We start from the raw sequence: 13,273 nt of genomic DNA, 5'->3' as shown, positions 1-13,273 counted from the left end.
CCACCCTCAGAAGTGGGGAGTCTAATCCTCTGCAGTTGCCATCATGTAATTAATTCCTTTTTATTTTTTATGAACTGCTGCTCATGCAACACACATCTTTGTGATTTATTTATTTATTTATATGCTGTGCTGGGTCTTCTTTATGGCGCTCGGACTTTCTCTAGTTGTGGTAAGTGGAGGCTACTCCTCATTGTGAAGCATGGGCTCTAGGTGCACGGGCTTCAGAAGTTGTGGTACACCGGGCTTAGTTGCTCCGAAGCATGTGGAATCTTCCCTGATCAGGGATTGAACCATATCGCCTGCTTTGGCAGGCAGATTCTTAACCACTAGACCACCAGGGAAGTGCGCCACCTTGTAATTCTTCGTGTTATCTTTGAATTTGTGTTTTGTGTTTTATAAGTGAAGTCTGCTGGGACAATGGAGCAGGCATCGGGAACTTAGAGCCTGATCTGTGTGCATTCTCTCTTCCCACCACTCTGTCTCCCTGAGACAGGCAGGCAGTTCTGCCTCCTGAGGGCCTGGGCTTCAGGAGGGTCAAGGCCCACTACACACATCCCATGGCCTCTGAGGGCAGGGCAGAGTGGCAGCTACTCCCTCCTCAATTGGCAGTCCGTGGCATATTCAGCCAGTGACCAGCAGGGGCGAGTGTCCTGCCCACCATTGATCCCAGCTCCTATGTCTTCTTGGAAGAGAGGCTGCATCCCCCTGTAGGGAGCAAGCCTGTGAGGAGAGATGCCTTGTTTGACTTCACCTCAGGCCAAGGCATCAGTTGGTCCAGTGGTTGGTGGGGAGAGAAGGAGAACCTGGCAGCCAGCAGCCATGTGTACAGATACACAAAGTTGCAGGGCAGGTCAGCCAGGTGACTCTGAGAGCTTGGACTCACCCCAGGGTATCCCTTGCTCCAGGGAGCATGACAATGAATAGCACATTAAAAACACCATGACAAGTTAAGAACAATAATGGAAGAAAGGAAAATGCTTTATATCTTAGTATTTTTATTTTTTTAATATCTATTTATTTGGCTGTGCCAGGTCTTAGTTGCAACATGTGGGATCTAGTTCCCTGACCAGGGACCGAACCCATGCTCCCTGCACTGGGAGCGCAGAGCCCCAGCCGCTAGACCACCAGGCAAGTCCCAATATCTTATTATTTTTAACAGCGTTTTTTTTTTTCCTTCCTGCTGTTTGCTGTTTGAACGAGGGGGTCCCACATTTTCATTTTGCACAGGGCCCCATACATAAGTTCACAGTCCTGCTTAGAGGGCACTCCTTCAGCCTTTCCAACCTTTCTGGTATCCCAACCCAGAGCTTTCACTTTCACGCATTGGAGAAGGAAATGGCAACCCACTCCAGTGTTCTTGCCTTGAGAATCCCAGGGATGGGGGAGCCTGGTGGGCTGCCGTTTATGGGGTCACACAGAGTTGGACACGACTGAAGTGACTTAGCAGCAGCAGCAACCCAGAGCAATTTCTGTTTTCTTCCCTGAATACTGATCCTACACAGCTGCAGATAACAGGGGACAGCTGGGGGAATGAGCCCATGTGTGGCCACTTCCTGGATGACTGGAAATATCTAAATGAGTAGAATCTAGGAGGGGTCCTGAAGTCCTACTTGGTTAAGTAGGTGGGAGTGACCAAGTTACAGAACATTTGGCTTATATTGTATATCCTTTGACAAATATTTATCAAATCCACCCATTTGTCAGGTGCTGAGGATGCAGTGGAGTCTAAAGTCAACAAACAGAGCAACTACACTGTTTTCCAGGGTGAAGAACTGAGTGTGGAGGTGGGGATAAGATGAAGAAGCAAAGACGGTTGCTATGCAGCGCAGTCATTCTGTGCGCATGTTTAACTTAAGCAGTCGGCTACATGGGTTCACAATAAACAAAGATAATGACAAATAATTATTTAAACAAGCAAATTATCCTGACTTTCATTCCACTTAATAAGCAGCGTATGCTCCCTCCTGTATGAGAAATGGGCGTAATCTACTTCTTTGGGTCTCGTATCTCATCTGGATGTGGTGTGAGTTGAGTGTACTTTCCATACAACGTAGTCCCTGAACCCAAAAACGAACACTGACATTTAGCCAAAGCTACAGCCATCTGTTACAACGTGGGAGGAAAATGGTATAACGAAAGACGGTGTCTTACCTTCCTTTAGTTGCTCTCAACATCAACCGGATAGGGAGAGATCCGAGGAACCCAACGGAGGAACTGCACTTGCCCTAGCCGGATACCTCCGCAGAAACAACCCAAAAATGTATTCTCTGGGACCGCTTTCCTCTCCGCGTGGACCAACAGAATTCTGAGATGAGTAACAGATGGGTGCTCCAACCATTCGGCACTAGGATGCGGGGATGGGGTTGCAGCGTCTTCCCCGCCCACCTATTGGACGAATCGGAAAGCGTCCTCCGGAGCCACGGTGTCCTGGGGCGCGCGGGGGGCGTGGCCTGGGACTCCCCCAGAGGGGAGGGCGCCGTCTGTCCTTGGGCAGAGAGGGGAGGTGACTCCGGCCGAAGACGAGGACACAGGATGAGTGCCCTGCGGGTGAGGGCCCCCCAAGGGTCGGGTTGCGGCCCCCAACTCGGAAACTCTCAGCAACTCTCACCCCTATCTGAGACTCTCCCCCAATTCCGGGATCTGGGGACTTGGAACGTGAGCCCTCTTCAGGGCTCGGGACTCCCTCCTAATAAGCCTGGGGCCCCTCTCCCTAGCTCCCAACCCAAAATCTTTTGAGACAGCCGGGGACCCGTTAACTTGACCGAAAGCGCAGAGTTTGAACTTCCTCCCTTCATCCAGGGCTCCCTTAGCATTCCTTCCCCTCTCCCTAACTTCTTAGGCTGCCGGGAAATTCCCTAAGCACCCCGATCCAGCCCTGCCCTTCCCGCGACCTGAGCTCCTCCCATTAACCCTGGGAACCGAAAAGAAAAAAAAAAAAAAAAAAACCTCTCGGGACTGGGACCCGCGGAACGTGAGCCTTCCTTCTGGGTCCGATCCTCTAGACGGTCCGATAACCTTCAAGCCAGACCCTCTAGGCACGAGTCCCGTTCATCTAGGCCTTTCCTGCCAGGACACCCTCCCCTACTCGCGCGGTCAGTTCGCATCTTGCCTTTGAGACGCTCCCAAGGGACAGAAGTGTCCCCCAAGTTAGAGCCTGGGAAAGTCCGACACCCTCCCCCCAAAGGGACTTCCTCCGGGACGCCCCTCCAGACTCCCCCAATGTCCATCCATCCCCTCTGCACAGGTCTCCCAAGCGCTGGTCCGCTCCTTTAGCTCAACCGCCCGGAACCGCTTCGAGAACCGAGTAGCTGAGAAACAGAAACTCTTCCAGGTGGGCGGAGCGAGGGAGGAGCGGGGGAGGAGCCTGGGCCGCCCGCTTGGTCCCGAAGAGAAGTTGGGGGTGGCAGGAGCTTAAGGTCTGCGGTGCTGACAACGCCTTTCTCATCGTGTGCCCCCAACTTCCAGGAGGACAATGGCCTCCCGGTGCACTTGAAGGGCGGTGCAACAGACAACATCCTGTATCGAGTGACGATGACTCTGTGTCTGGGGGGTGAGTTGCAGGGCCAGGCTCGGCCTGAACTGCGGGAAAAGGCGGCGGGGCTAGAGATGGAGAGGGGAAGGGGCGGGTTCTGGCGCTAGGGTTTCACCAGAGAATTGGATTCTGAGCTGGTGTGGGACCCTATGGGAGCCTGGGCTGACAAATACGGAGGGAGCAACCCAGGGCTTGGGCTCCTGTCCCAGGAAGGTGGCTGGGCTAGTGATGCATCTGGGGAGAAAGCCTGAAGCCTGGTCTGTATCAAGGTCCAGCATTTCCCCAGCTGAAGGGCAGTTTGGGAAGGGACTCGAGCCTGCAGCACGGGGTCAGAAGCAAGATGGGGCTCAGGGAGGGAACTGGGGCCTCATTCAGTATCCCTCACACTCCCTCCCTAGGCACTCTCTACAGCCTGTACTGCCTTGGCTGGGCCTCCTTCCCTCACAAGAAGTGAAACCAAGAAGTCTGCAGGACCCGAACAGGCATCAATAAATGTGCTGGTTTCCTGGGGAACACAGCCCAGCTCCATGCTCCCTATTTGTGCCTCCTAGCCCATCCTTCCACCGGCAAGTCATCTCTGCCCTGTGGACAACCCTGGGACCCTCCTACTAGACCAGGGTTATCCCTAGATGTCACTGCCTCTCAGCCCTCCCAGAAGCCCCAAACAGCATCCCTGGGCTGTCCCCTCAGGGTCTGCGGACCTGCTTTGTATCCTGGGATGGCAGCCCCTCTCCCTGCAGAGGCCCGGGGGTGGGGAGGAAGATCCTGAGCACAGTGTGGGACACCAGAGAGGTAGAAGCAAGTGAAGACAGACTCATTCAAGCACAGAAGCTGAGAGGGGCAAACAGGGCCCTGGGGGGCACAGCCAGGGGGACACTGAGACCTCCCACAGATGGTCCAGACTTCTAGTCTTGGTTTCCATGGGATGTGAGCGAGATCTCAGCAAGAATAAGGCTACAGCTCAAATGAGAAAAAAGACTGGGACTAGGAGACACATACAGACAGCCTTCCTCTGCCTCAAACAGAGGCAGAGCCATCCCCCAACTCAGAACAGGAGGCAGATCTCGGAGAGAGCAGCAACTAGGGTGCATTTATTTCCTCCTGGGCCTGGCAGCCTGGGAGCAGAATACAGACAAAGGCACTGGGGCATGTGGCCCTGTTTTGGCCTGGAGTTCAGGTGCCCGGGTGGTAACTGAATGGGTGTGCCTGGGTATGAAGGGACTGGAGTGATCCTCCCAGAACTAAGAGAAGGGCCCTTGGGGTGTGGAAGCCACACAAATGTTGGGCTTGGCACAGGTGCAAGAGAAGGGTTATGGAGTAGACGAGATGGGTGTGCTGGGTGGGGGTGACTTGAGGGGCAAGGCGTGTTGAAGCATGTTGGGCCCTGGCTGTTGACTGAGAATCCAGGTGCCAAGGGCTGAGAAGACAGAAAGGGGTCAGCAGGACCCACGAAGATGTGACTGCAGACAGAATCAGCCCTGGGGGAGACCGAAGAGTCCAAGGTGACTCCTACAGCAAGGTGATGAGGGGGCAGGCCTGGGGCTCCCGTTCAGGAGTACATGGTCAGCTGCAGCCACTGGGGAAAGGAAGGGACAGACAGTGAGGAGCAGGGAACCCAGGAATACCAGCAGCCCTTCTCTGCTCTCACCCAGGGGTCTTTGGGAAAATGGGAGGGAGGGAGCCCTAGCTCCAAGCTGGTACATGGGGCTGAGGGGAGGGGCCCCCTGCTAGGATCCCACATCCCAGGGTGGAGATGGGGGCTCTTACCTCCTGGATGTTCACCTGGATTTGTCCAGTGCCATCTTTGTCGAGAGATTTGAAGGCACCTGGGGAAAGGAAGGGTTGGTAGGACTGGCTTTTAGGAGTAAAATATACTAATATATGATAATACTAACAGCTAGTAGTCTGTCTGCTCTGGCAAGCACCTGTATAAAGTGCTTTCCATGTATGAATTCATTTAATCCGATTTTAGGAGATAAGTGTCATTTTAAAATAAGGCACAGAAAGGTGAAGTGATGTGCCTGTGTTACATAGAGAAAAAGGAAACTGGGATTGGAACCCAGACTGCTACTCATCTCAATAATGGCCTCCATATCTTGACCTTCACGCCCCTCATCACCCTCTGCCCAAGCCCCAGCCCCCTACCAACCTCTAAGCTCCACACCCTCCAGTTCCAGCTAAAACAAGCTACTGGAAGGAGGCTCTGCATTTCCTGCTCCTACAGTCTGTGTGGTCCCCACTCCTGCCCTGAAACTCATCTCCATGTTCCCCACTCACAGCCAAACCTGTATGTAAACAGGTGCCCACAGAGCCTGTGTGGCTCTCTCTCACTCACGGCTCAGTTACCACCCACAGGGGTCCACACGTGTGGTACCCTGGACACTCCACTCGCAGCTGGCCCTCTTCCTGGTAAATCCCAGGCCATTTCTTGACCCTCTCATATATGGCTTTTAGCATCATCTGCCCTGTTGTCCTCTCCCACCTTCCCTTCATGTCCCCAACATACCTGCCCCTTTTCTTCCCTGCATGCTCTTAATATACTGTCCGCCCTGGGCTCTTGGCATGCCAGGAGATCTTCCTAAAGGAAACCTGAGACCCTGTTCTTCCCCTGCCTAGACCCTATTCACTGTCCCCATTAGTGTCTGATGGGGACACCTCCAAACTTGGCATTCACAGCCCTGCATGGCCTGACCATCCCACTGCTCCTGCCCCCTCTCTCAGACAAATGTGAGTTCAAATTCTAGCTTTGCAACTTCTAGCTAAGTGGCTGTGAGCAAGAAATTCGCCTCCTTGAACCCTAGGTTCCTCCTCCATGAAATACTCTAACCCAAATCACCAAGATCACCATTTCCTCTTTCCTTTCTAGGCCTTCACACAGGCTGTTCCCAATGCAACACTGCTCCCCACTCGCTTGCTGGGGTCACTTCTTACCCATCAGGTCTCAATTCACACATGCCCTCCCTCCTCCAGGAAGGCCTCCTTGATCACTTAAGCTACGTCAGCTGCCAAGTTTGAAGAGCTCCCAGTCACAAGTCTAAACCTGATCTACCCTGATCTTCCCCTCACAGCCCCCATCACTCTGCAAAGGCTTCCCCGATCCCAGACTTAACCATCCCGAGCGGTCACTGTCTGGTAATTTGCCTCTCCTGTGGACTGTGAGCAACATCAGGGCAGGAACATGGGCTGTTTCAGTCACTGCTGTGCCCCTAACACTGCCCACCTCAGTGTCAGGCTCAAAGGAGGCTTGGCTCAAGGAGGCTGGACAAATCCCCACCTGGGAAGAGAGCTAGGGTGTCACTTACGGAACATGGCATCCAGTCTGACCAGGCAGCTGATGAAATTGTCAAAATCCATGTTCCCTCCCTCATCTGAGTAGCGTCGGATGATCATGTTGTAGAGATGTTCATTCAGGCGGAATCCTGAGAATGATTTAGTTACTAGGTGTGGGGGCCACATAGCCAAACCCTCTCCCAGCCCCAGGATTCAGGCTCAGACCAGAGCAGTGGGGGCTGCCTCACCAGTCCCACCCCCAGTCCCACCACGTTCCTGCCAGCCACACCTGCTGCCTCAAAGGCCCCTGGGAGTTCACTGCTGCCAATGGTCCCTGAACGGTCAACATCAAACTGTTTGTATACGGCCTGTGGGGACAAGGAGGTCAGGATTCAGCTGGGCCTCATGGGGCGTGGCATTTCCAAGGCTTGGGGCGCTGTCTTTGTGCCAGGCGTTTCAGAGGCTGAACACACCTGCCACTTTTTGATGTTGTTCCACAAGTACTTGAATTCTTCGAAGCCCAGTTTGCCAGTCGTGTCACTCTGGTGGGAGGGTGTTAAGAATAGCCATACCCAGAAGTGTGGACAGTGTACACGATGATGGTAAGGGCCAAGCAGGGGAGCCTGGGCTAGAAGCCCAGCTCCCATCCCACCCTCGTGCCGCCACCTTGCGTGCAGCTTCACTGTTCGTCTTGCCCATACGTACTTTAGTTTGTATTTCTAAATGATAAAGACTCCCTCTACACATAATCACATGAAATCCTCATTTATAACGTTCTTTGATAGTAATTCAAACTTATAAATGTTAGGACATGTAAAACACCAGGGTACCTTAGAACTCTAGGGAAATGAGGTGATAAGAGTAAATACCTATGCATTTGTGATAAAAAGTGAATGAGATATTGGTATAAAGCCCTCACTCAAGGGCTGGCACTTGATAAATTCTTAGTAAATAGCAACAATGGCCAAGACTTATCACATGACTTCAGATACTGCTAAACTTCTCAGGAACATCACTTTTCTCACTAAGTCCTCAAGATACCAGCCCCATCGGTATTGTATCTGGGTGACAGAGAAACAGCTTCAGAGCTGAAAAATCTACCCGGGTGAGATCATAGTAACAGTTAGTGTGCAGACCACTTACTCTGTGCTACCCATTGTGCTAAGCCTTTTGCATGAAACGCCAATTTGGTATCACCATTCTCACTCACCCAGTTTTATCGAGAGGGAAACCGAGGCACAGAGAGGTTCGATAACCTTGCTAGGGGGCTGAGCTGCATTTGTTTCATCCTAGACAACACATGTATGTCATCACATGACATGCATATGTGTGTGTCTATAATGCTTTGTGCAGTATGTGCCTGTGTCCAAAATCAGTGAATGATGTGTGTTCCCATGCACACGCCTCTACATATCTTCATGTAAGTGTGTGTGTGCGTGTGGGCAAACCTATGGCAGTTACAAGGTGGGGCTATAAGGTTATAAGGTCAGTTGAATGATTGCCTCTCTAGGTCCTGGTTTCTTCATCTGTAAAATGGAATATAATAATCATACCTGTCTAACAAGGTGGCTGTCAAGTAAATATAAGTAAAGTGCCAGTTATGACAGCTGATGTTATTATGTATTGCCACATGTCCATAGGTGGGTGTGTGTTCTAATGTACTCATGTCCACATCTGTGGGTATGAAAGCTACACCCTGACTGCCCCAGCCACTCTTGCAGAAAATCCCTTCTTGGGAATTCCCTGGCAATCCAGTGGTTAGGATTCGTAGCCAAAGAAAATTCCCTCATCCCCAAGTTCTCCACCAGACTACCCTCAAGGATACATCCATTACAGCCACCATGCTGCGACATGTGTCAATGCCAAAGCCATCAGTCTTCAGATCAGGATCTGTGGGATACAGGTCGAAGGTCAGAGGCCAGAGATCACAACTACCCCAGCCACCATGCCTCCAAACCTGCCCTGTCTGCTGCCCCCAGTCACTCACGTCGGGTCACCACTTTGTTGAGAATGTTCATGAGTTCTGTGGCGCTGACCTCCATGTCCTGGGGGGAGAAGTTAGGAATGGGTCAGGGGTGACTGAAAGGGGTCTGAGGGTGTGATGAAGGAGGATGGGAACTTTGGGATTGCCATGGTGGAGTGTACATGTAAAGGGCAGCCCAAGGGAAGGCATGGAAGGGTTAAGAACGGGTCTAGGGTCCCCTGTTTACTTACATCTCCAGCCAGCTGGGCAAAAAGCCTCCGGAACTGCCGGACCTCCTCACTCTCATTGGCCTCAATGTTGGAGTAATGTGTGCGAGGGGGCTGCAGAGGGAGGAGATTTCAGAGCAGGTAGGGGGAAGGGTGCCCTGACCGGGACAGCGGTAGGTTGGGAAAGTCTGAGTGGGCTGAGTGGTGAGTGATCAATGAATGCGAGGTGGGCAATGAATAGGAATGGATATAGCTAAGTCCGCAAAGAGTTGGATATGACTTAGCGACTGGAAAATAATAGCTAAGTTTGAGGGTGTTACAAGGGAGAGATTAAGTGAGATAAATTTCATAAGGAAAGGGATGGGGCTTCTTCAAAGGGACAAGGAGGGATGTTGGAAAAGGCCTCAGAATGAGAAAACATGTGGGGCTTACCACGGGCTCTGGGTTGTACTGCGCAGCCGCCTCACTGAAGGAAAACATGGGTCGGGGGGGGGGGGGTAGTTAGTACCAGGAGGCGGGGCCTCCAACCGGCAGCCAGCCCCCAGACCCCAGCCCTCAACCCCTAGCTCGCCACCCTACCTACTTGCTCCCTCCACCCTCATCAGTCCTTGTCTTCACCTGTCCCTATCCTTGCCGCCCTGGTTGTTCCCCCACAGTAAGATCCCCCTTGCCAGGGCACACCTACATAATGGCAGATTCCTCAAAAGACCCAGCCCCTTCGAGGGCTTGCCTCATAGAAGCTTGGCCCCAGCTTCCCGGGGCCCCAAACCTCCTGGGTTCCACCTGTGTAGGAACCTACTCCATCGTTATGGCTTCTAACGTTTGTGTCTTCTCAATATCCCACCCCAGCTCCATTTGTTCTCACCCCTTCAAAGTATTACACTCAGTGGCTAAGACCTACCAGGCACCTACCGACCCCTACCCTCCCTTCATTTCTGCTACTGCTGCTAAGTCGCTTCAGTCGTACCCCTTCACTAGGACATTTTTAATCCAATCAGTTCCCAGCCCAGCCTTGCCCCTCGATGGACTTTTCCCCAATCCTGTAAGGGCAAGACCTCTTCTGAGCACACCTCATTGACCCACCTACGAGGGCCACGCCGTGCGCACAAGGCTAGCCTTGCCCCCATGAAGTGATAACCAGCCTCATTGGCTCCGCCCCCTTAACGTTTGTCTCCAGGTTAGCGGAAGTAGGCCACCCCAGCCCCATTAAGCCCCACCTCACAAAGCCCCGGTGGTCCCATCAGACTGTGTCCCCTCAATAATCAGAGTACCCCCATGTCAAGCTCCGCCCCCATGAACTCATTAAGGTCGGCCCCCTCAAAGCGGGTCTCCTAGCCCAGGCCGGGCCCTGCCTAATTAAGGTTCCTGGTCAGTGTCCAGGTTACCCCATTCTATTGCTGGACAAGCCTCCTCCTCAGGCCACGCCCATCATCAGGCCCCGCCTTACCTAATGGCGCTAATGACCCCGCCCAGGATGCGCATGGCGGTTCCGCCGCCGCCACCGCCGCCGCCGCCTCCGCCTCCGCCGCCGCCTCCAGCCCCGCTGATAAGGCCTCCAAGCACATTCCCTAGACCCCCGCCCAGGCCCCCGCCTCCTCCGCCGCCTCCGCCACCCTTCAAGAACGAGTTAACCAGGAACATGGCTGATTCCTGAGAAGGGAAAAAGGGGTCAGATGGCTGTCTCGTCCCTGAGCCCGCCCCTTCCCCCACAAAAATACGCATTTCTGACTGCTGGACGTGAGGAAGTAATATGAAGCCTCTAGGCGGAGACCCATCCTCCGGCTGGGGCTTAAGGACCCATTCGGGGTGAGGTCTGGGCTTCTGGGGAGGTAGTTCTTGGACGGTGGCATAGGGACAGAAAATCAGGTTTGAAACCTCCTTCCGTTCCAAAGGTCCGCATCTGGCTTGAAAAACTCTGGACTGAGTCTACGCATAGGCATCATGAAGTACCAGGCACTGGCCAGGTCAAGTGGGATTCTCAAGGTGGGGGCGTCCCAAGCTAGCGCTCGAATCTGAGATCCAGAGCCCTAGAGGTTTGAGGCGGGTCAGAATCGTGGGTTAGAAATTCTCCGCCTGGAGGCCCCTGAAACAGAGTTTAGGAAATCCAGAATGTGGGTTTACAGATTTAGGTGCAACCAGCAGTGAGACTGCACTCATTGCTGGGTCTGTGGGTTCAGGTCTAAGATTTTAAGTGTTGAGCCCCGGGGCCTGGGATAACGGAGTTCCTGTTAGAATTGAGAGGACGGATCGTGGTCCCAGAGGCTGCACCCAGGGCTGACTTTACTGGGTACCTCTCCATGGGCTCCTATTTTAGATCCTGAGAGGAAGGGTGGAAGAGTCCCCGGGGCAGGATAACTAGGCCGGACAGATCTGGGAGCTAGAATCTGAGGCCAAGGGAGTGGTGGATCCCTGAGGCTAAGATTTTAGGATCTCTTCGGGTCTGGAGGCCTCCAGGGCCGGAATTACAGAGTGCAGGGGGAGTCCAGATTGGGCGCTCACCGCCTCGTTCGCGCGTCCACGGGTCCGCTCGTCGGTGTAGCTCTGGGGCCTCCGGCTGCGTCCGGCTCCGCAGGGCGGGGCGGGTGACTCAGGCTGCCAAGGCCGGGTTAGGCTCTGCTGGGTGGCCCAGCCCGCATCCGCCCGGTCCTAGCGCCGACATTAAGACTGCGCATGTGCTTGTCGGTCCCGCCTCCTGTGATTGGGTGCGGCTGCACAGGCTCCACCCTGCGTTTCCAGTGCCTTGCATTCCCGACACCGCCCTGAGTTGACAGATCTGAGGTCTTTCTCTACTCTATGCAGTCCCTAGGGAACTTGGGCAGTCATCGTGCCCAAGGCGACCTAGTGTCGATTTTCGCCCGAAAGCCTGCTGCCATCGTCTCACAGATGTGGCTTTCGGTTTCCTCTGAAAAGGACTCCTGATACTTGTCTTGGGACAAGACTTGGGACTTGTCTCCTATCCCAGCCTTGTCACGACAAACAGCCACAGTTTGGGACCACAGTCTGGGACAAGTGCCCGCATCTATGGCGGGGATCCTGCAGGCAAAGCCCTGATGGTGGTCCAGTTTCACCTACAAATCGGACAGCCTTGTGCCTCCTGCATCCACACCCCTTGACCCTCTGAGCCAAGACCCCTAGAATTATTTTTCCTGGACGGGTCCAAGTGTAGTCTCAGTCTTCCAGTCTCTAAAGAGGGGCCCGGATACAGGAAGAATCCGCTGCCCACAGCCTGGATTCTGAAGCTGGACATTCCCAGGGTCGGTTGGTGGCCGAGGTGGGGAGTGCAGCTGGGAAGGAAGATGGCAAAGGAGGCCACCTTTGGAACCCTTTCGCTTGCTCTCTGCTTCCAACCTGTAAGCGCCCAGGACTTTTTCAGGGTCCCTCGGAGAGAGCTGTCAGTCTGTCTCTAGCCCTTAGGCGCTACTCTGGAAGCTGACTCAGGTTGGGGTTGAATCCTGACTTTGCCCCTTAATAACTTGGAATTCCAAAACAGTGACCCGAGCCATGATTTTCTAATCTGTAAAATGTAAATAAAGGTCTCCACGCCCCACTCTCTAGACTCCTCACAGAATGAAGCAGTAAACGCTTAGTCAAATAGTAGCCATTATCCTCTGTGTCTGTTCCTTCCTCCTGGAGCCCTCTTGGTTTCCTGAGGTAGACTCTTGCTCTTCCTTAGTTAATACAGTAAGTCCCCTACATACAAACCCTACAGTTGCAAACTTTCAACGATGCAAATATGTGTCTGCATGTCCAATCACGTAAGTTAGTTCACCTGTCTGGTGTACGTTGTCAGGTGCATGTATCCTCTATAAGCTGTTTTGCTTTTGTGTACTTTACAGAACTGTATAGAGTGGGCTTCCCTTGTGGCTCACCTGGTAAAGAATCTGCCTGCAATGCAGGAGACCTGGGTTCGATTCCTGGGTTGGGAAGATCACCTGGAGAAGGGAAAGGCAACCCACTCCACTATTCTGGCCTGGAGAATTGCACGGACTGGACAGTCCATGGGGTCACAAAGGTCCGACACAACTGAGCTACTTTCACTCACTCACTCACTCACTCACTGTATAAAGTACAGTAGTATAGTATGTTTATTTCCAGCCCAGGATGTCCGGAAGCATGCATAAAAGCATGCATGATGTACCTGGTACTACTGTACTTTTTAAGGTACTGTACTGTAAGATTAAAAATGTTTTCTTACAAGTTGAGAAAGCCTGTGTGCAGCAATGAAAATCCAGTGTGGCCAAAAATAAATAAAATATTAAAAATAAATTTAATTTGATTTAA

General features: G+C 52.9%; 3 protein-coding genes across 8 annotated transcripts in view; 1 reads left to right on the top strand and 2 right to left on the bottom strand.

Annotated features, from left to right (window-relative positions):
* The window catches only part of ZNF146 (zinc finger protein 146), a 69,821-nt gene extending 67,567 nt beyond the window's left edge, over positions 1-2,254 (bottom strand). The window contains exon 1 of the mRNA XM_005219065.5: positions 2,152-2,254. The gene's annotated coding sequence lies outside the window, so the exon portion shown is untranslated. The remainder of the gene's footprint in view (positions 1-2,151) is intronic.
* A 234-nt stretch (positions 2,255-2,488) lies between these two features.
* On the top strand, positions 2,489-4,069 carry COX7A1 (cytochrome c oxidase subunit 7A1). Its single transcript, NM_176674.2, is given in 4 exon segments — positions 2,489-2,547; positions 3,245-3,331; positions 3,466-3,550; positions 3,931-4,069. Coding segments are annotated over 4 exon segments (243 nt in total). The 5' UTR covers positions 2,489-2,532; the 3' UTR covers positions 3,987-4,069.
* A 527-nt stretch (positions 4,070-4,596) lies between these two features.
* CAPNS1 (calpain small subunit 1) lies at positions 4,597-11,517 on the bottom strand. 6 transcript variants are annotated; one of them, NM_174261.1, is given in 11 exon segments: positions 4,597-5,108; positions 5,300-5,358; positions 6,835-6,951; positions 7,092-7,170; positions 7,276-7,344; positions 8,628-8,692; positions 8,790-8,847; positions 9,017-9,106; positions 9,425-9,458; positions 10,440-10,642; positions 11,492-11,517. In NM_174261.1, coding segments are annotated over 10 exon segments (792 nt in total). In that variant the 5' UTR covers positions 10,634-10,642; positions 11,492-11,517; the 3' UTR covers positions 4,597-5,081.
* Between the last annotated feature and the right edge of the window lie 1,756 nt (positions 11,518-13,273).

This window comes from Bos taurus, chromosome 18, assembly GCF_002263795.3.
Source record: "Bos taurus isolate L1 Dominette 01449 registration number 42190680 breed Hereford chromosome 18, ARS-UCD2.0, whole genome shotgun sequence".
Classification (NCBI taxonomy): Eukaryota; Metazoa; Chordata; class Mammalia; order Artiodactyla; family Bovidae; genus Bos; species Bos taurus.
This window is presented reverse-complemented; position numbering and strand designations above follow the sequence as displayed.

Bases quoted from the DNA above. Each gene is read 5' to 3' on its own strand.
- CAPNS1 (XM_024977941.2), bottom strand. From the start codon at position 10,119: ATGGGGGCAAGGCTAGCCTTGTGCGCACGGCGTGGCCCTCGTAG. The intron at 6,952-7,091 runs GTGTGGCTGGCA...AATCATTCTCAG, and splicing joins AGGGGCCTTTGAGGCAGCAG to GATTCCGCCTGAATGAACAT. The intron at 5,359-6,834 runs GTAAGTGACACC...TCCTTTCCCCAG, and splicing joins CAGACTGGATGCCATGTTCC to GTGCCTTCAAATCTCTCGAC.